The 20,349-nt window shown below is 41.9% G+C and overlaps 1 protein-coding gene across 2 annotated transcripts in view; it reads left to right on the plus strand.

Annotated features, from left to right (window-relative positions):
* Positions 1-5,488, plus strand: part of fkbp10a (FKBP prolyl isomerase 10a) — a 32,667-nt gene extending 27,179 nt beyond the window's left edge. For both annotated transcript variants that reach the window (XM_026918350.3, XM_053228463.1), the window contains one exon: positions 5,095-5,488. In XM_026918350.3, coding sequence (XP_026774151.1) covers positions 5,095-5,274 — 180 coding nt within the window. In that variant the 3' untranslated portion in view covers positions 5,275-5,488. The remainder of the gene's footprint in view (positions 1-5,094) is intronic.
* Positions 5,489-20,349: the final 14,861 nt, after the last annotated feature.

Consider the following 20,349-nt stretch of genomic DNA (forward strand, 5'->3'; position numbering starts at 1 on the left):
GAGATCACTACCCAATAAAAAGCCCAATTTTTTTTTACATGGGGTTTAATATAAGATGCAAATTGATCCACATTAAGTATTGAATTTGGTGCAGTAGACGCAGGTCCAAAAATAGTCATCTCGGTCTTACTCTCATTTAAATGTAGGAAATTTGAAGACAACCATGATTGTAGATAAATTATCTGTTTAATTATACATTGTGTATTTTCATGTGATGCACTAAAGGTATTGGGCTCTTTAAGAGCAGGCTCTCTCTCACCGGGTCTAGGTAGCAAAAAACACACATGCGCTGTACGTTATATAGAGAAGTTTCCTATGTTCGTGACATGTTACTACTTTAAAATAAATATCACGTTTTGTATGTGAATGTTGTGGTGTTGATTCCTGGGACATACAACATGGTGTCAGAATACGGCACGGACTTTTCGCCTGCGAGTGCACCGTTTTAGTAGGAAACAGAGACGGCTCGTGCAAGTTTAGTTTTGTTTGTTTTTCTCTTCTCATAAAACCGCATAGCAAGTGACTATGGCGGATTGTTTTCGGAGACCCGACCCTCTCTCTTTCGAAGGGAATGTTGCCGATAACTGGCGAATCTTCGAGCAGGAGTATGACATTTTCATAGCGGCAGCGCACCACGACAAGTCTGCAAAGACAAGAGCTTACATCCTCCTCAATCTCGCAGGACCGGATGCTATAGAACGGGAGCGTTCGCTTGTCTACGCGGCGGAGGTGCGAGCACCGGGTGAGAATGGCGCTGTTTTATCTCCCGCTGAATCGAGAGAGGATCCCGAATGCTTGAAAAGAAAGTTTCGTGAAATTTGCAACCCGCAACACAACAAAACCATGGAGAGACACAAGTTTCACTCCAGGAACCAAAAACAAGGTGAGCCTATCGAGTCATTCATCAGCGATCTCAGAATTAAAGCTAAAGCATGCTATTTCGGAGAATTGATGGATGAGCTAGTCTGTGATAGGATAATATGTGGAATCAACAGTGAAAGTCTAAGGAAAGCACTGCTAAGAGACAACGACTTAACTCTGGCAAGAGCCATTTCAATATGTCGCATACATGAAATGACTGAGGAAAGTAATAAAACATTGGCGATGCCGCAGATGCCCACTAACGTGCATGCAGTACATCTGGTATCCAGCAAAAGACAAAAGCCTAAAACAAAACAGCATGATCCACCCACCATAACTAACTGCAAAAACTGTGGAAACAATCACATGGCAAAGAAAGATAAATGCCCAGCTTTTGGACAGATGTGCCACAACTGCAAGAAAATGAATCATTTCAAAAAATGTTGTAGATCACGCTCTCAAATTGGTCCAAAGAAAACAAACTACAAAAAGATGGTACATGAACTTGAAACGGACAAGACCCCCGTATACGATGATACTTTCTATGTTGATGGCATTGAATTTGATAGGTGTGTCGACACTCTTTCACGGCCGAGCAGGAAGAGGGATTCGTCACTCTGCACATAAACAAAACTCCAATTGAGGTGAAAGTCGACACTGGGGCAAAGTGTAATGTTATGTCGCAAACAACTTTCAAGCGAATTGCCAAAAATGAACAACCAGTACAGCAAAATTGTACACCAAACCTTGTGGCTTATGGTGGGGGCAGAATTGCAACAAAAGGTTTAGTTACACTGCTGTGTAGTTTAAAGGGACAAAGTCATTCACTTCCATTTTTCCTGGTGGATCAAGATGTCCAACCACTACTTGGATTTCGTGCATGTTTAGACATGGGGATTGTCACAATGAGTCCACATGTTCATCTAGTCAGTATGGAGAGCAGTACTGAACAAATCCTCAAGGAATACAAAGACTTGTTCACTGACGAACTGGGAGAACTCCCAATCACATACTCAATGACAGTAGACCCAAGCGTGCAGCCAGTAGTTCGCCCTGCACATCGCATTCCAATGGCAATGCAGGACTGTGTTAAAGCAGAGCTGGACCGCATGCAGAGCCTGGGTGTCATAACGCCAGTCTCCGAGCCAACAGACTGGGTTTCATCCATGGTTGTGACACACAAAAAGGACAGACGAGAAATCAGACTGTGTATAAATCCTAAAGATCTCAACACTGCCTTAAAGAGACCCCATCACCCAATGCGCAGTGTAGAGGAAGTAGCATCCCAGATGTCAGGAGCAACTGTATTTTCTGTGCTCGATGCAAAGAACTCTTTCTGGCAGATACATCTAGACCGGAAATCTTCCATGATGACTACATTCAGCACTCCATTTGGACGCTATGGGTTAAGTCAAGCTTAAATTAAACCCGGCCAAATGCAAATTTCGTCTGAACCAAGTTAGCTATGTAGGCCATATTTTCACTAGTGAAGGCTTAAAGGCAGATCCTTCAAAAACTAAACCGATCTCCGAGATGCCAGCTCCCAAGGATGCTCTAGCATTACAGCGCTTCCTTGGAATGGCAAATTACCTAGGGAAATTTATCCCAAACTTTAGTGATGTTGCTGCACCACTGAGGAAGCTAACCCACAAAGAAACTGCATGGTGTTGGTACCAGCAGCACCAACACGCATTTGATACCCTCAAAGCATGTCTGACTAGCCCACCTGTTTTGTCATACTATGATGTAAAAAAGCCAGTCACATTAACCTGTGATGCTTCATCTTTTGGACTCGGTGCTGCTTGTATGCAGGATGGCAGACCAGTTGCGTACGCATCTCGCACACTCACAGACACAGAGACGAGATACGCACAGATTGAAAAGGAGCTGCTTGCTGTTGTGTTCGCCTGTACCAAATTCAGGGATTACGTGTATGGGAAGCCAACAATCGTTGAAACAGACCACCAGCCCCTGGTGACGATTCTAAAAAAAACCATCCACACAGCCCCTGCACGATTACAGAGAATGATGCTCAGGTTACAATGCTATGACATCACTCTAGTGTACAAGAAGGGTAAGCATATGTATTTAGCGGACACCCTGTCTCGAGCTCCAAACACAGAAGTCCCTCCAGACGTTGAAAATGACACTTTTGAGGTCATGTCCATCAATTACATCTCCACTGCTCGACTGGAGGAACTCAGAAAGCTAACAGCAGAGGATGAGGCGCTACAGGCTCTCAGAACTGTAATTCAACAAGGTTGGCCGAGTAAGGAACATAGTTTGTGCCCAGCAGTGCGTCCATACTTTCCTTACAGAGATGAACTAGCCGTGGAAGACGGAATAGTGATGAAAGGCCACAAGACAGTCATTCCTGGCTCATTACAGAGAGAATACATTGGTATAGTCCACAGAGGTCACCCTGGTTTGGAAGCTACCAAGCACAGAGCAAGAGGTATTATTTTCTGGCCAACGATGACAGCTGATATCACAGCGGAACTTCTAACATGCTCAGTCTGTAACAGCACAAAGACACACCATCAGAAAGAACCACTAAAACCATACCCGGTTCCAGACTTGCCTTGGTCTACTGTGGCAACAGATATGTTCGAATGGCACGGAAAAAACTACCTAGTGCTTGTGGACTCATATTCAGGTTGGTATGAAATAGACCTCCTCCGTGATATGACATCCGCAGCTGTGATCAGGAAATTAAAAAGACATTTCTCTGTGCATGGCACACCGCACATGCTCATTTCTGATAATGCCAGACAGTACATCAGTAAACAATTCAGAGATTTCGCTAAACAGTGGGACTTTATCCATGTTACCAGAAGTCCAGAGTTCCCACAGTCAAACGGCCTGGCTGAGAGAGCAGTCCGCAGTGCCAAACAGCTGATGGAGAAATCTCACAGAGATGGGACTGACGTATTTCTTAATCTCCTAAATCTGAGAAACATTCCCTGTGACCCGACATTAGGTTCACCTGCACAACGCCTCTTGTCACGACAAACAAGGTCAACCATTCCCATCAACTCTGAGCTGTTAAAGCCAGCTTCCAGAGATCCCCAACAAATCACTGCACAGCTTCTCCATAAGAGGATGACCCAAAAGCGATATTATGACGCCTCAAGTCGTCCACTGCAACCACTGGCAGAGGGACAAGTTGTCCGAATGCAAACCCCGAAAGGATACGACCACCTTGGTACAGTGAAGGAGGTGAACAAGGAACCTCAGTCCTACACAATCCAATGCAATGGGAGAACATACAGGAGGAACCGACGCCACATCCTTCGTGTTGCAGAGTCCCCTCCGTCATGGCACGCCCATGAGGACATTGACTCCCAAAATACCACTGCACGTACACGAGACTGTGCTCCCCCTGCACCACATTCACCACAAACACACCACCCACACCCTGAATCCACACCTACTGACCCAACACAGCACATAGTACAGTCCTCCAACAAGGTCAGCAGCGCACCCTACAGAACACGTTCAGGTCGTATTTGCAAGCCTAATCCTAAATATGAACAGTGAGTTTTACTAGTACTGGATCTAGGGTCACTGTGCTTATTATTTAGAATAGATTCTTGTGTTTATTTTGGCCATTGTTATGTTGCCAATGTCATTTGTTTGGTCATATGTTTTTCCTTAATGTATACAGAGATCATCTGTAGATTTGTGTTCGCAGTAGTTCCATTTTTTACTGTGATGGCAACATTGTTATAATAGTGGTATCCATGTGCTTAGTCATTGACTGATTTAATTTCATGCAATGTGTTATACCAAAGTTGTTTACTGTTAAATGTCTGTATTTCTTTCGTTAGAAGGTTTCTGCTAAAGAAAGGGGATGTAGATCATTGTGATAAATTATCTGTTTAATTATACATTGTGTATTTTCATGTGATGCACTAAAGGTATTGGGCTCTTTAAGAGCAGGCTCTCTCTCACTGGGTCTAGGTAGCAAAAAACACACATGCGCTGTACGTTATATAGAGAAGTTTCCTATGTTCGTGACATGTTACTACTTTAAAATAAATATCACGTTTTGTATGTGAATGTTGTGGTGTTGATTCCTGGGACATACAACAATGATGTTATTTCTTTTAGGCAAGTCAAAAGTGGTTCAAAAGCATTCAAAACTTCCACATTTTTATTTGTAAATAAAGGAGGGGGGGGGGTCAATACTTATACACAGTGCTATAATTTATCCTCTTTGTCCCTCTACAGTTCACAGCATTCATCAGGCTGCAGGTGTCAATGAGCAAAGGTCGTCTCCACCCTGCAATGGAAGCTGATGTAATCATCAGAGAGATGTTCACCAGCCAGGATCAGAACGCTGATGGGAGAATCACAGAAGATGAGCTGAAACTTCAGACGGACAAGACGACAGGACATGATGAGCTCTGAGAAAGAAACATGCGTGATGTCATCAGTGAAAGCCTGTGTGATGCCATCAGTGACCTGCACAGGTGAATTAGGAAGTGCTGGGGAACTCTTCACCTGTTCATCAGGAGCATCAGGATAAAGAGCCCTGACTATCAAAACACACACACATTGTCCTGTTCTGTTCAGAATAAATGTACATAAATATGACTGTATAAACCACTCATCTTAGTACAAACAGTTGTTTGATGTGTATGTGTATGTGTGTGTGTGTGCGTGTGAGAGAGAGCAAGAGAGTCGGAGTGGCTCATCATCAAACCACATTGCATTATGGGAACAATCTTCCTTTTTTCTGAAAACATATTGTGGTTACATCAAACTGCCAGACAGTGGTGCTGGACTTAATACAGGTCCTCTCTTGAGGCAATGGCATGCAAGAAAAATGTGATTAAGTTCAAGGCCAGAAATATACGAAGTCATAATTCTACCCTTATTACATATTACATACATAATGTTACATTTAACCCTGGGCTAATTTATAATTTTCACTATCCATATTTCCCATACAAACACTCAAACCTGAAAATATTTACCATATTGCTTAGCTAATGACATGATTCTCGAGCTGCAATTGATCAGTTTCATGACAAAAATGTGTAGATTGAGTGGGAATTCTTTGATTTGTGACTGTGTAAACAAAGAAACTTTTCAGAAATGTGAAGCCTAACTGCACCTTAATTTGTACTGTAGTGAATGGGCCGTTTATTTGCCCTAGTGGCAAACAAACACTCATAACTCAAAAAGTATACTTCAAATCAATTAGATATTTAGTTTGAATAGATTAAAGGTAAAAGTATAAGGATTTTAGATGAAAATGTCCTGTTGAAACAGTGAATTCAGATGAAACACTAAAACCTAGTGTGGTGATGATGATATCACCCACTCTAGCTTTTCCCCAAATTAATGAATGGGGGAAGAAAGAAGGGTGGATGGAAAGTGAAGAATGAGTGCAATCTGTCTATTTGGTACAGCGAGTCCTGGTGTACCCAGGTATGACCATGTGAAGTTTGGTGGTTTAGCTTGAGAACTGAATGAATTAGAGCAGATTAAAAAAAAAAAAAATTCCATTTAAGTGAATAGGGGAAAATGAAGTGTAGCAGGAGAAAGGATGGATATTTGAAATAACTATATCCAAAAAGCTCAGGGTCAGACCAGACATGTTAGAGTTGGTTTGGTCTCGATATCTCAAAAACTGTAGGAGCAGATGTGTGCAGGAAATCAGGTGAAATAATAATAATAATAATAATAATAATAATAATAAATTATTACAATTAGGGTAATAATAAATGGTAATAATAAATGGTCTTGGATTGGAACTCCTGGTTGCTGTCATGTGTGTAATTACAAACATAAGTCTTAACAGAGAGAGTTGAAACCTGTAAAAAGAATAAACCTGTGAAAGTGTGTGTGTGTCTGTTTTGCTACTCTTATTGAAAACATTTTTAAAATATTTGCATGTAAATGTTTATTATTGTCATGTCTTTATTACACTGCTTGTTTTTATAGTAGGTGTGTGTGTGTGTGTGTCTAAATGATCAAATTAAAGTTTGGAACAGAGGTGATGTAATACAGCAGGGTGGAACTGTATAAATGTTTTTAACATACACATTCTGTCTAGTAAACAGTATCTCTGCAGATACATTAGCAGTGTGTGTGTGTATGTGTGTGTGTGTGTGTGTGCGTGCGTGTGTTAAAAACATTAGTGTCATAAAGCAGTAGCATCGTCATAAAGCTTCACAGAAAGTAATAAGACCTTATAGATTTTATTCACTGAATCACTGATCTTAAAGGTGTTGCATTTAAATTTTCCTGCAGGGGGAGACATTACCCACATTTCACAGACCTTACATAGCAACACAAGCAAGGAGACACAACCCTGATTGGAGGCCAGTAGTAGGTCGTTTACCACTTTAACCAGTGCTGTCTCAATACTGTGATGAGGCTTAAATCCTGAATGATAGATTTCATGAATGTTATTCCTATGCTATTCCTGGCACTGGGAGGTTTGATATTGGCCTATAGTTGGACAGCTGATGGGTTGAGGTCAAGTTTTTTTAATCAGAGGTTTGATAACTGCTAGTATAAAGGATTTGGGTACATAGCCAGTGCTTAGGGAAGAATTGATTATTTTTAGAAGAGTTTTGATTGCTTCTGGTAGTATCTGTTTGAAGAAATGTGTAATCTAGTATCTAGTACACAAGTTGATTTTGATGAAGAAATTAGTGAAATTAATTTAGTCTCTTGAAGCAAGTAAAGACATGACAACAAACTACAATTACAACAGAATCTTGAACTTAAATAGTTTTGCTCACAAGGCATAATGAGACACAGGTGGGAGTGATTAGTGTGACATGTGACGTGCTGGGGCTGATAGGTAGTGTAGTTCTAAGCCCTAAGTTCTAAGCACTACCATGACAGACCCCGACCCCCCCCCCCCCCCCCCAAAATGCGCAGCTCCTGAAGCACGAAACACAGTCAAGAGGGTAGCCGACAGGAGACGAGCAGTGAGAGGGAGTGATGTCCTCAGTGGGGCAGGGAGGGTGAGAGATGGTTATAGCTTGGTCGGGAGCCTCAAAAAAATTTCCTGAGGGTGCGCATGGCTTCGAGCCATTCCAGTGTGGCTCCCATATCACTGATCCCATCTCCCTTACCGTGTTGCTCCCATATCAGGTGGTTCTCCTCCAGGAGTTCTTCATGGACATTGAAAAAAATCTGCTGCATCCATTGTTAGGTCAAGTGTTCTGTCAGGAATTGTAGAGGGAGATGCTTAGCTTAACAGATGCTTACCCGACCTTTCCATTTCGAGGCGGGGTTGTCGGGCATTTTGGATGGTGAGAAGTGTTAGAGTCCTAATTAATTAGTGTGAAAAGTAGTAATAAAACTAAAAACTGAGCATATTCTATAACCAATGGCAGCATCTTGAATCTCCCAAGAAATAACAGCAGGAAAGGAAAAGTGCGTGTGTAGTTTGGCATACTTACAACAACCATGTATACAGGAATATTCCAATGCCTGTACACATATAAACATCGTATTTAGAATATGGCTCCAAATATAGACCTTAAACAGAATTTCATGTGCATGTAAACATAGCCAATGAAAAAAGTAGAACTTAAATAGTGGTGCTAAAAAGGCATGACAAGACACAGGTGAGAGTGATTAGAGAGACATGTGACGTGCTGGGACTGATGATAGTGCCAAAGGGCGCAGAACTACATTATCCATGACAGGTTGTATAAAGAAAATGCATCGAATCCATGTCCAGGTTTTTGTATGACACCTAGGATATCATTATAAATAACTGCGGCGCCTCCTCCTCTGCCAGTTAGGTGGGGCTGATGTACATAACTGTATCCAGGAGGACTAGCTTCATTTAATGCTACATACTCTTTTTAAATCCCCGTTTCTGTTAAAAATACTACATTAAACTCCTGATCAGTAATAGTCTCATTAACAATAAGTGCTTTAGATGTAAGAGAGCTATATTTAACTATTTAGCTATATTTAACAAGCCTAGCATTAGAGCAAAGGTGCTGGCTATGCATTCGGTATGATCTAATTTTATGTTAATTAGGTTACTAAAACAAACTGAGTATTTCTACATTTTAGTTTAGCTCAGGGAACAGACACAGTGCCAATATGGTGGAACCTGAGTGACGACTCAGTGCAGCTAGCAGGCAGTCAGTTTAGCCTGCTTGTCTGCTCCCTGGCCTTAGCTCTGGATTGTCACAGATTAACTAGGCCTATTCTGAGACTATAAGATATGCTGCAAGAAATGAGAGCAGCACCTTCCCAAGTGGGATGGACACCATCCCGCCCTAAAAGCCCAGCCATGCCCTCAAAACTACTCCAATTATCAATGAAGCCCACATTGTTTTCAGAGCACTGCCTGGACATCCAGCATTTCAGCAGCCATAACCTGCTGAAAGCTACATCACCATGCCGCATTGGGATGGGGCCAGAGCATATTACTGCATCGGACATCGGCTTGCTAATTTATATACCTCTACAGTGTTACTCTTAGTAACGTCTGACTGATATATCATCAGCTCCTACATGAATAACTATCTTTGAAAACCTGTGCTTGCCTAAGAACCTAAGCTTACCTGCTATGTCTGGTGCCCTGGCTCCTGGTATACACCCAACTAGTGCCACTGGTGCCCCCAAAGGCCTAGCTAATTTCACGTGCTGTAAAATAGAGTCTCCTTTAATCAGAGACTCTAAATCTTTTTTATCTCAAAAACCTTTTTTATCAATAATTTTGCGCTATCAATTTCATCTGCTGTATTTTCATTTTTTTGAAGAACACTTTTGGTTTTTTTGTCAAGACAGTGAGCAGAGGCCATCAATGCCGGATCCACGCAGTCTAAAATAATATCAACTAATCTTCCACTAAGGTACGTTAAACATTTCAAACATTCAGCTTGTTCAGTGTGTCGAGTGCAGGATGTTTAGTCACTCTTCCTTCATTAGTAATAGCTTTATCTGTGCTAAGTGTATACTACTTAGCTCTCTCTGATGGAGAAGATTGCGGCATTAGAGGTGCACATCCAGAATCTAGAGAGGGACAAGTGCATCGACTAAGGTGCATTAAACAACATGTCTAACATTCAGCTTGTTCAGTGTGTTGAGTGCAGGATGTTTAGTCACTCTTCCTCCGTCGTTAGTAATAGCTTTATTTGTGATAAATGCATGTTAGTTAGCTCTCTGATGGAGAAGATTGCAGCATTAGAGGTGCACATCCAGACTCTAGAGAAAGTTAGTGAGAGCGAGAGCAGCGTAGTTTCAGTAGAGGAAAGTCTGGATGCCTTAGGCGGAGTTAGCAATCCCCCAACTCCGGCATTAGAGACCTCACAGCGGGGCGAATGGGTGACGATTCTGCGGCATAATCGCAAAGCCAAAGTTAACACTAAGGCTTGCCCACAGGAGCACCACTCCTCTCCGCTTCACGTGTCAAACAGGTTTGCTTTCCTCAGTGAAGCACCCGCTGAGAAGCCTGAAAGAGCTCTGACTATTTTACAGCATGTGAAATTAGCTAGGCCTTTAGATAAGAAATATAATGTCACTACATGATCCATTATGGGACAAAAGCTTACCTAACAAACTCTCTCTCTCTCTCTCTCTCTCTCTCTCTGTCTCTCTGTCGAGCTACACATGCTACTCCTGAGATACCAGTGATCCTGACCCCTTCTGCTCTCCGGACCTGCCTGACCCATCCTGATGCCGTACTTCTGGTTCGAGTTCTCTTCGGTTGAGATCGCTTGCTGCTGCTGGGAGTGGTCCCACATGGATGGCCTGAAGATCATTGGGATTGCTGGGGATGGTGCCACTTGGGGGCCTTGGAGATTCAATTCAATTCATTTCAATTCATTTTTATTTGTATAGTGCTTTTTTACAAAGGTCATTGTCTCAAAGCAGCTTTACACAAACAAAAGTAATTTAATTTGAATCTATTTATTTCTGTAAAGCTGCTTTGTGATGATGTCCATTGTTAAAAGTGCTATACAAATAAAATTGAACTGAAATTGAATTGAACATATGCTTCATCATGAAGACCAAGGAGAGATCAAAACAAGTCAGGGACAAAGTTCTGGAAAAGTATCAACAGGGTTGTCTATACAAAAAAAATTACAAACTTTGAACATCCAGGAGAGCTACATTAAATCCGTTATAAAAAGAATACTGAACAGCCATGACTCAGCCTAGAGGAGACCTTCCCCCAAAATTCATTGATCAGATAAAGAGGACATTAGTCAATTCAATTCAATTCAATTTTATTTGTATAGCGCTTTCAGTCAGAGAAACAACCAAGAGGGCAAGGGGAACTCTGAAGGAGCTGAAGAGATCCACAGCTCAGATGGGAGAAGCTGTTCACAGGAAAACCACAGCATAGACCCTACACATAGCTGCACGTGGTGATAAGAAACCATTGTTGAAATTAGCCCTATGAATTTCTGTTTGGGGGCCAGAGAGATGTTCACCAGCCAGGATCAGAAAACTGTTGGGAAAATCACAGAGGACAAGCTGACACTACAGACAGACAAGATGACAAGCTCTGAGAGAGAAACATGCGTTATATCATCAGTGAAGGCTGTGTGACGTATTTCAATTTCAATTCAATTTTATTTGTATAGCGCTTTTAACAATGGACATTGTCACAAAGCAGCTTTACAGAAATAAATGGATTCACAAAAAATATATTGTAAATATGTGAATTTATCCTTAATGAGCAAGCCAGAGGCAACGGTGGCAAGTAAAAACTCCCTGAGACAATATGAGGAAGAAATCTTGAGAGGAACCAGGCTCAAAAGGGAACCCATCCTCATCTGGGTACAATGGATAGTGCAATTCTAAATACATCCCTTCTATTATTGTGTACTATATGGATAAATAGTGCAATTGTGCAACCAGTAAATTCATCACAGTTTTTGCAAAAAGTCCGGTTGGTTAAAATCTATCCACTGTCCACTGATGGAGTCCTGAGTACGAAGGAACTGCAGCCCCAAAGCCACTACAGCAATCGCAGTCCCAAGCCATTACAGTACAGCTCCCCATATGTGATCCCCAAGCCATCTCCACAGCCCCCAGGTGGCACTATCCCCAGCAATCCAAATGGTTCTTCAGGCCGTCCATATGGGGCCACCCCCAGCAGCAGCGCGCAAACTCAACCGATGAGAACTCCAACCAGAAGTAGGGCATCAGGATGGGTCAGGCAGGTCCAGGGAGCAGAAGGGGTCAGGATCAATGGCATCTCAGAAGTAGCATGTGTAGCTTGACAGAGAGTGAAGGAGAGAGAGAGATGGAGAGAGAAGGAGAGATTGTTAGGTAAGCTTTTGTCCTCTAATGGTTAAGGACAATGTACTTTGCATGTAGAGTGCAAGCAGGGACTCCGGCAAGACTAGCTATGACAGCAGAACTAAAAGGGAGAGCCAGAAGGTAACACAGACATGAGGGAGTCCTGGGACATAAAGCAGCCAGCCACTCCACCGTCGACAAACCTGAATGAATGCGTGAGAGTGGGGGGGGCGACAGCAATAGTAGTATTTTATAATCAATACGAAATTGGATTGGGAGCCAATGCAGTGTGGATAAGATAGGGGTGATGTGGTCATATCTTCTGGTTCTAGTAAGGACTCTTGCTGCTGCATTCTGGACTAACTGCAGCTTGTTTATGCATCTACTGGAACATCCAGACAGTAAGGCATTACAATAATCCAACCTAGAGGTAACAAAAGCATGAACTAATTTTTCTGCATCGTGTAGTGACAATATATTTCTTATTTTAGCAATATTTCTGAAATGAAAGAAAGCGATCCTAGTTATATTATCTACATGAGCTTCAAAAGAAAGACTAGAGTCAATAATCACACCAAGGTCTTTTACTGCTGCACATGATGAAACAGAAAGACCATCCAGAGTTATTATGTAATCAGAAAGCTTACCTCTAGCTGCATGTGGTCCTATAAGTCAAATAAGACCTGAGCCAGGAAAGTGCCGTTCCCTTAACGCCTACTACATTTTCCAGTCTATTGAGGAGAATAGCATGATCAATGGTATCAAAAGCTGCACTAAGGTCAAGCAGCACAAGCAAGGAGACACAACCCTGATCAGAGGCCAGCAGTAAGTCATTTACAACTTTAACCAGCGCTGTCTCTGTGCTATGATGAGGCCTAAATCCTGACTGATACATTTCATGAATGTTATTCCTATGTAAGTATGAACATAGCTGCTGTGCTACAACCTTTTCTAGGACCTTGGAGATAAAGGGGAGGTTTGATATTGGTCTATAGTTAGACAGCTGACAGGGATCAAGGTCAGGTATTTTAATCAAGGGCTTGATAACTGCTAATTTAAAAGATTTAGGTACATAGCCAATGCTAAGAGAAGAATTGATTATCTTTAAAAGAGGTTTGATTGTTTCAGGAATTATCTGTATCTAGCATACAGGTTGATGATTTTGATGATGAAATTAGCGAAATTAGTTCAGTCTCTTCAAGGGGAGTAAAACATTGTAATTGCTGATCTGATATTATTATATTATCATCTACAGGGTTAGTTATAAAACTGTCCGGTTTTAAATTAATAGTCTGAATTTTTTGCCTGATATTTTCAATTTTACCATTGAAAAAATTCATGAAGTCATCGCTGCTATATAATGATTGTGCATGTTTCTATTGTGGTCTTATTCCTAGTTAATTTTGTTACAGTATTAAATAGGGATCTAGGATCTATTTCTGTTATCTTCAATTAGGGTAGAGAGATACATTGATCTAGCAGCACTAAGAGCTTTCCTATAGCTCAAAAGGCTCTCCTTCCATGCCATTTGAAATACTATCGATTTAGTTTGACACCATTTACGTTCTAGTTTTCGAGTGGTCTGTTTTAAAGTTCGTGTGTGATCGCTATACCAGGGTGCTAGCTTTTTCTCCCTAATTATTTTTCTTTTAAGTTGAGCTATCTTATCTAGCGAGTTGCAGAACGTTGATTCTAAGCATTCAGTTGCTTGGTCAAGTTCTTTGGGATCAGACGGTTATCCAATCATGGTTGATAAATCTGGGAGATTACTGACAAAACTCTGTGCAGTTGTGCTTCACTGAGGAGAGCAAACCTGTTGGACACGTGAAGCAGAGAGGAGTGGTGTTCCCGTGGGTGAGTCTTAGCGTTAGCTTTGGCTTTGCGATTATGCCGCCGAGTCGTCACCCATTCGCCCCGCTGTGAGGTCTCTAATGCCGGAGTTGGGGGATTGCTAACTCCGCCTAAGGCATCCAGACTTTCCCCTACAGAAACTACGCTGCTCTCGCTCTCACTAACTCTCTCTAGAGTCTGGATGTGCACCTCTAATGCTGCAATCTTCTCCATCAGAGAGCTAACTAACATGCATTTATCACAAATAAAGCTATTACTAACGACGGAGGAAGAGTGACTAAACATCCTGCACTCAACACACTGAACAAGCTGAATGTTAGACATGTTGTTTAATGCACCTTAGTCGAAGATTTGTTGATATTACTTTAGACGGTGTGGATCCGGTGTGGATGGTCTCCGCTTGCTGTCTTGACAAAATACAAAAGCGCACTTCGAGAGAAAAAAAATTAAAATATGGTAGAAGAGAACATGAAAAATACAACAGATTTACAAATACAACAGATACAACAAATACAACAAATAGAGGATTGTGCTCCGCTTGTGCAATCACACACGGCGCCTACTGATGATGTCACACACAGAACCCGGTGACATCCAATCAGTAATCAGTGACTAATACCTGAATCAGGCATACCTGAGGTGCTGAGGAACTGTTTACCTTTTCATCAGAAACATCAGTATAAAGATCTCTGATTATCAACACACACACACACACACACACTCTCCTGTTCATATAAATGAGGATACAGTAGATATTGTAGATATAAATGTAGATATTTGGTTGCATATATTATGTAGATATTTGGTTGCATAATAACTGCGTCAAGCCAGTGACCCACTGACATCACCAAACTGTTGCATTCTTCATTTGTGATGCTTTTCCAGGCTTGTACTGCAGCTTATTTCAGTTGTTGTTTGTTTTGGGGGGCTTCTCTCTTCAGTAGGTGAAATACATGCTCAATTGGTGATTGAATTGGCCAGCTGAAAACCTTCCATTTATTTCCCCTGATAAAGTCCTTTGTTGTGTTGGCAGTGTGTTTTGTCTTGCTGCATGATGAAGTTTTTCCCAATTATTGGATGAATTTCTCTGTAAATTAGCAGACAGAATGTTTCTGTAGACTTCTGAATTGCCATTCTGCTGCTACCATCATGAGTTCCATCATCAATAAAGGTTAGTGAGTCTGTTCCAGAAGCAGTCATGCAAGCCCAAGCCATGACACTACCTCCAACATGCTTGACTGAAATGCTTGTATGTTTTAGATCTTGAGCAGATCCCTTCTTTCTCTACACATTGGCCTTTCCATCACTTTGGTACAGTTTAACCTTGGTTACAGAACTTTTGCTGCTTATCTCTGTATGTCTTTGTGAATTCCAATCTGGCCTTCTGATTCTTACTGCCGATGAGAGGTTTGCATCTTGTGTTATGGCCTCTATATTTCTGCTCTCAATTCTTCTTCAAATGGTGGATTGTGATACCTTCACCCCTGCCCTGAAGAGGTTGTTGGTGATATCACTGACTCTTGTTTTGGGATTTTCTTCACAGCTCTCACTGTTTCTGTCATCAGCTGCTGTTGTTTCCTTGGCCGACCTGTTTGATGCATGGTTGTTAGTACACCAGTGGTTTCTTTCTTTTTCAGGACATTCCATATTTTTGTATTGGCTATGTCCAATACTTGTGCAATGGCTCTAATTAATTTGCCCTCTTTTCTCAGCTTCAAAAGGGCTTGCTTTTCTCTCATAGACAGCTCTCTGGTCTTCATGTTGATGTATCCTTTTTGACAACAAATGGAGTCTTTAAAGGTGAAAACCCAGGGCTCAAACCAAGACATTCAGCTATTAGTTGTTTAAACAGTCATGCTAACAGGGCACACCTGCGCAACAGGAAACACTTGTCAATCACATGTTCCAATATTTTTGATTACTTGTAAAATGGGTGGGTCCAAACAAAAGGTGCCATGTTCTAATTTGTTTATTGCATATAAATTTCAGGAAATGAAACCGGAAATTCTGATCTATTTTCTCATTTTCATCATTTGATCTCAAACCTAAATGTCTTCAGTGTATAGCAAAAACAAAAGAATTGGCCTTGCTGTTCCAATACTTTTGGAAGGCACTGTTGTAGCTCAGTAGTTAAAACATTGGACGACTGATTGGAAGGTCATGAATTCAACTCCCAGCACTGCCAAGCTGCCCCTGCTTGGCCCTTGAGCAGGTTGTATAAACGAGATAAATATAAGTCGCTCTGGATAATGTTGTCTGCCAAATGCCAATGTGTGTGTGTGTGTGTGTGTATCCATGTCCATTTTGCCACTGTTGTTGAAAAACGGATTAAAATATTTACAGTGTAATATTATATTTAATATTACAAACATTACATACTGCAGTGTAATAAACTTCACAGCAGGTAATCAGATTTTACAGGTTATATTCAGTGAATCACTGTGTTTAAATCATTCTGCAGGGGGCAGATATTACCCACATTTCAGATACATTACACACATTTCAGAGACATTCAGAGACCTCTGTCTTTCTGAGAGAGGTAATCTGCCACAACCATCTGAACCTCAAAACTTGAATGGCTGAAGTGCCAGATACCAATGAGTAAATCACGCGTTGGCATCATTCAAGCCACTGGAATGGGGCATGATCAGAGGGTAAAGGGGCAACCCAGCAGGTAGTATGTGAGAGTGAGGATTGCCCACTTGATGTCCAGACACCCCTTCTCAATCGTGCTGTATTTACTCTCCCTCACTGAGAGCTTTTGAGTGATGTACAGCTTGGGCTGCATGGGGTCTAAGGCGAGCAGCGGGCTGGTCTGAAAAATTCGGCACAAACCTATGACAGTAGCCAGCCAGGCTATTTTGTCTTGGATCTTGGGTAGGAAGCAATTGGTGCTGTAAGTTTGGGGATGCAGCTGCCCAAGGCCCAAATGGAAGCCCAGACTATACTACAACCGAAGGGTTTGTAGTAATTTGAACAGGGAGAACCTGAGAGAGAGAGGAGGGGGAAAGAGAAAAAGACAGCAAGGGGAGGAGGTGTAGGGCTCACTCTTCTTCCAGTCATTCCCAGGCAGCTCCCGCGTGCTCCACAAAGGCCTCCGTAACAGCCGTGGAGAACATCTTCATGAGCGACACAGGTGGGCTGGCACACATACAGTAAGTAAACTCACTGTGATCACTTGAAGGTAAGAATAATCACACAGTACCTGATGGTTCAACCCGCCTCCTCTCTGTCTATATACACTCACCACTTTAATAAGAATACCTGTGCACCTGCTCAGTTATGCAGTTATCCAATCAGCCGATCATGTGGCAGCAGCACAATGCATAAAATCATGCAGGTACAGGTCAAGAGCTTCAGTTAATGTTCACATCAAACATCAGAATGGGGAAAAAGTGTGATCTCTGTGACTTTAACCGTGGCATGGTTGTTGTTACCAGATGGGCTGGTTTGAGTATTTCAGAAACTGCTGATCTCCAGGGATTTTTACACACAACAGTCTCTAGAGTTTACACAGAATGGTGTGAAAAACAAAAACATCCTGTGAGCGGAGGGTCCAGGCTCGGTGAGTCTGTGCCCATGACAGCCTCAGATTCCTGTTCGTAGACAACAGGAGTGGAACCTGAGGCAAGAAATTCAGACTATTAACTTAAAAATGGATATTTTATAACTAACCCTGTAGACGATAATATAATAATATTAGATCAACAATTACAACGTTTTACTCCCCTTGAAGAGACTGAACTAATTTCGCTAATTTTATCATCAAAATCATCAACCTGTATACTAGATCCTTTACCTACTTGTTTCCTCAAACAGATAATTCCTGAAACAATCAAACCTCTTTTAAAGATAATCAATTCTTCTCTTAGCATTGGCTATGTACCTAAATCTTTTAAATTAGCGGTTATCAAGCCCTTGATTAAAAAACCTGACCTTGACCCCTGTCAGCTGTCTAACTATAGACCAATATCAAACCTCCCCTTTATCTCCAAGGTCCTAGAAGAGGTTGTAGCACAGCAGCTATGCTCATACTTACATAGGAATAACATTCATGAAATGTATCAGTCAGGATTTAGGCCTCATCATAGCACAGAGACAGCACTGGTAAAAGTTGTAAATGACTTACTACTGGCCTCTGATCAGGGTGGTGTCTCCTTGCTTGTGCTGCTTGATACCATTGATCAGGCTATTCTCCTCGATAGACTAGAAAATGTAGTAGGCATTAAAGGAACGGCCCTTTCCTGGCTCAGGTCTTATTTGACTGATCGTTATCAGTTTGTAAACGTAAATGGTGACTTCTCTTCTCATGCTAAGGTAAAGTCTGGTGTCCCGCAAGGCTCTGTTTTAGGCCCACTGCTCTTTTCTTTATATATGCTACCTCTGGGCAAAATTATCCGTAAGCATGGTATTAGCTTCCACTGTTACGCTGATGACACACAGTTGTATGTTTCAGCAAAGCCAGATGATAGACACCAGCTTAATAAAGTTGAGGAATGTGTAAAGGACATTAGAAACTGGATGCTTATTAACTTTCTCTTACTTAATTCTGACAAGACAGAAGTACTTGTACTAGGACCACATGCAGTTAGAAGTAAGCTTTCTGATTACATAATAACTCTGGATGGCCTTTCTGTTTCATCATGTGCAGCAGTAAAAGACCTTGGTGTGATTATTGACTCTAGTCTTTCTTTTGAAGCTCATGTAGATAATATAACTAGGATCGCTTTCTTTCATCTCAGAAATATTGCTAAAATAAGAAATATATTGTCACTACGCGATGCAGAAAAATTAGTTCATGCTTTTGTTACCTCTAGGTTGGATTATTGTAATGCCTTACTGTCTGGTCGCTCCAGTAGATGCATAAACAAGCTCCAGTTAGTCCAGAATGCAGGAATCCTTACCAGAATCAGAAGATATGCAAGAATCCTTACCAGAATCAGAAGATATGATCACATCACCCCTATCTTATCCACACTGCATTGGCTCCCAATCAAATTTCGTATTGATTATAAAATACTACTATTGACCTATAAAGCACTAAATGGTCTCGCGCCACAGTACCTGAGCGAACTTTTGGTCTTTTATGATCTGCCACGCCTACTCAGATCAAAAGGTGCAGGCTATTTGTTGGTACCTTGAATAGTGCGTGCTACAGCTGAGGGTAGAGCTTTCTCTTACAAAGCCCCACAGTTATGGAACAGCCTTCCACTTAGTGTTCGGGGCTCAGACACAGTCCCAGTGTTTAAGTCTAGGCTGAAAACATATTTGTTTAGTCAAGCCTTTTGTGAATAGTTTTTTCTTAGGTACAGGGGCAGGTCTGGAGGGTTCACAGGCATAGAGTGTTGTGGTGAACTGGGATGTTTGGATGCTGTCGCCCCCGCACTCTCACGTGTTCACTCAGGTTTGTCGACGGTAGAGTGGCTGGCTGCCTTATGTCCCAGGGTGCCCTCATGTCTGTGTTAGCTTCTGGCTCTCCCTTTTAGTTCTGCTGTCATAGCTAGTCTTGCCGGAGTCCCTGCTTGCACTCTGCATGCAAAGTACATTGTGCTTAACCATTAGAGGACAAAAGCTTACCTAATAATCCCTTCCTCTCTCTTCATCTCTCTCTCTCCCTCACTCTCTGTCGAGCTACACATGCTAGTTCTGAGATGCCAGTGATCCTGACCCCTTCTGCTCCCTGGACCTGCCTGACCCATCCTGATGCACCTTCTGCTCCTCCTCGCTGCTTGACCCATCCTGATGCCCTACTTCTGGTTGGAGTTCTCATCGGTTGAGTTCACTCGCTGCTGCTGGGGGTGGCCCCATATGGATGGCCTGAAGAACTGTTTGGATTGCTGGGGATGGTGCCACCTGGGGGCTGTGGAGATGGCTTGGGGATCACATATGGGGAGCTGTACTGTAATGGCTTGGGACTGCGATTGCTGTAGTGGCTTTGGGGCTGCGGTTGCTGTGAGCAGCTTTGTACTCAGGACTTCATCAGTGGACAGTGGATAGATTTTAACCAACTGGACTTCTTGTGAAAACTGTGATGAATTTATTGGTTGCACAATTGCACTATTTGTCCTTATAGTACACAATAATAGAAGGGATTTATTTATAATCGCACTATCTGTTGCACCCAGATGAGGATGGGTTCCCTTTTGAGCCTGGTTCCCCTAAAGGTTTCTTCCTCATATCATCTCAGGGAGTTTTTCCTTGCCACCGTCGCCACTGGCTTGCTCATTAGGGATAAATTCACAGTGATAAATTCACATATTTACAATATATTTTTTGTGAATCCATTTATTTCTGTAAAGCTGCTTTGTGACAATGTCCATTGTTAAAAGCGCTATACAAATAAAATTGAATTGAATTGAATTGACGTCTTCTGCTGTTGTAGCCCATCCACCT

This window comes from Pangasianodon hypophthalmus, chromosome 23 (genome assembly GCF_027358585.1).
Source record: "Pangasianodon hypophthalmus isolate fPanHyp1 chromosome 23, fPanHyp1.pri, whole genome shotgun sequence".
NCBI classification, from domain to species: Eukaryota; Metazoa; Chordata; class Actinopteri; order Siluriformes; family Pangasiidae; genus Pangasianodon; species Pangasianodon hypophthalmus.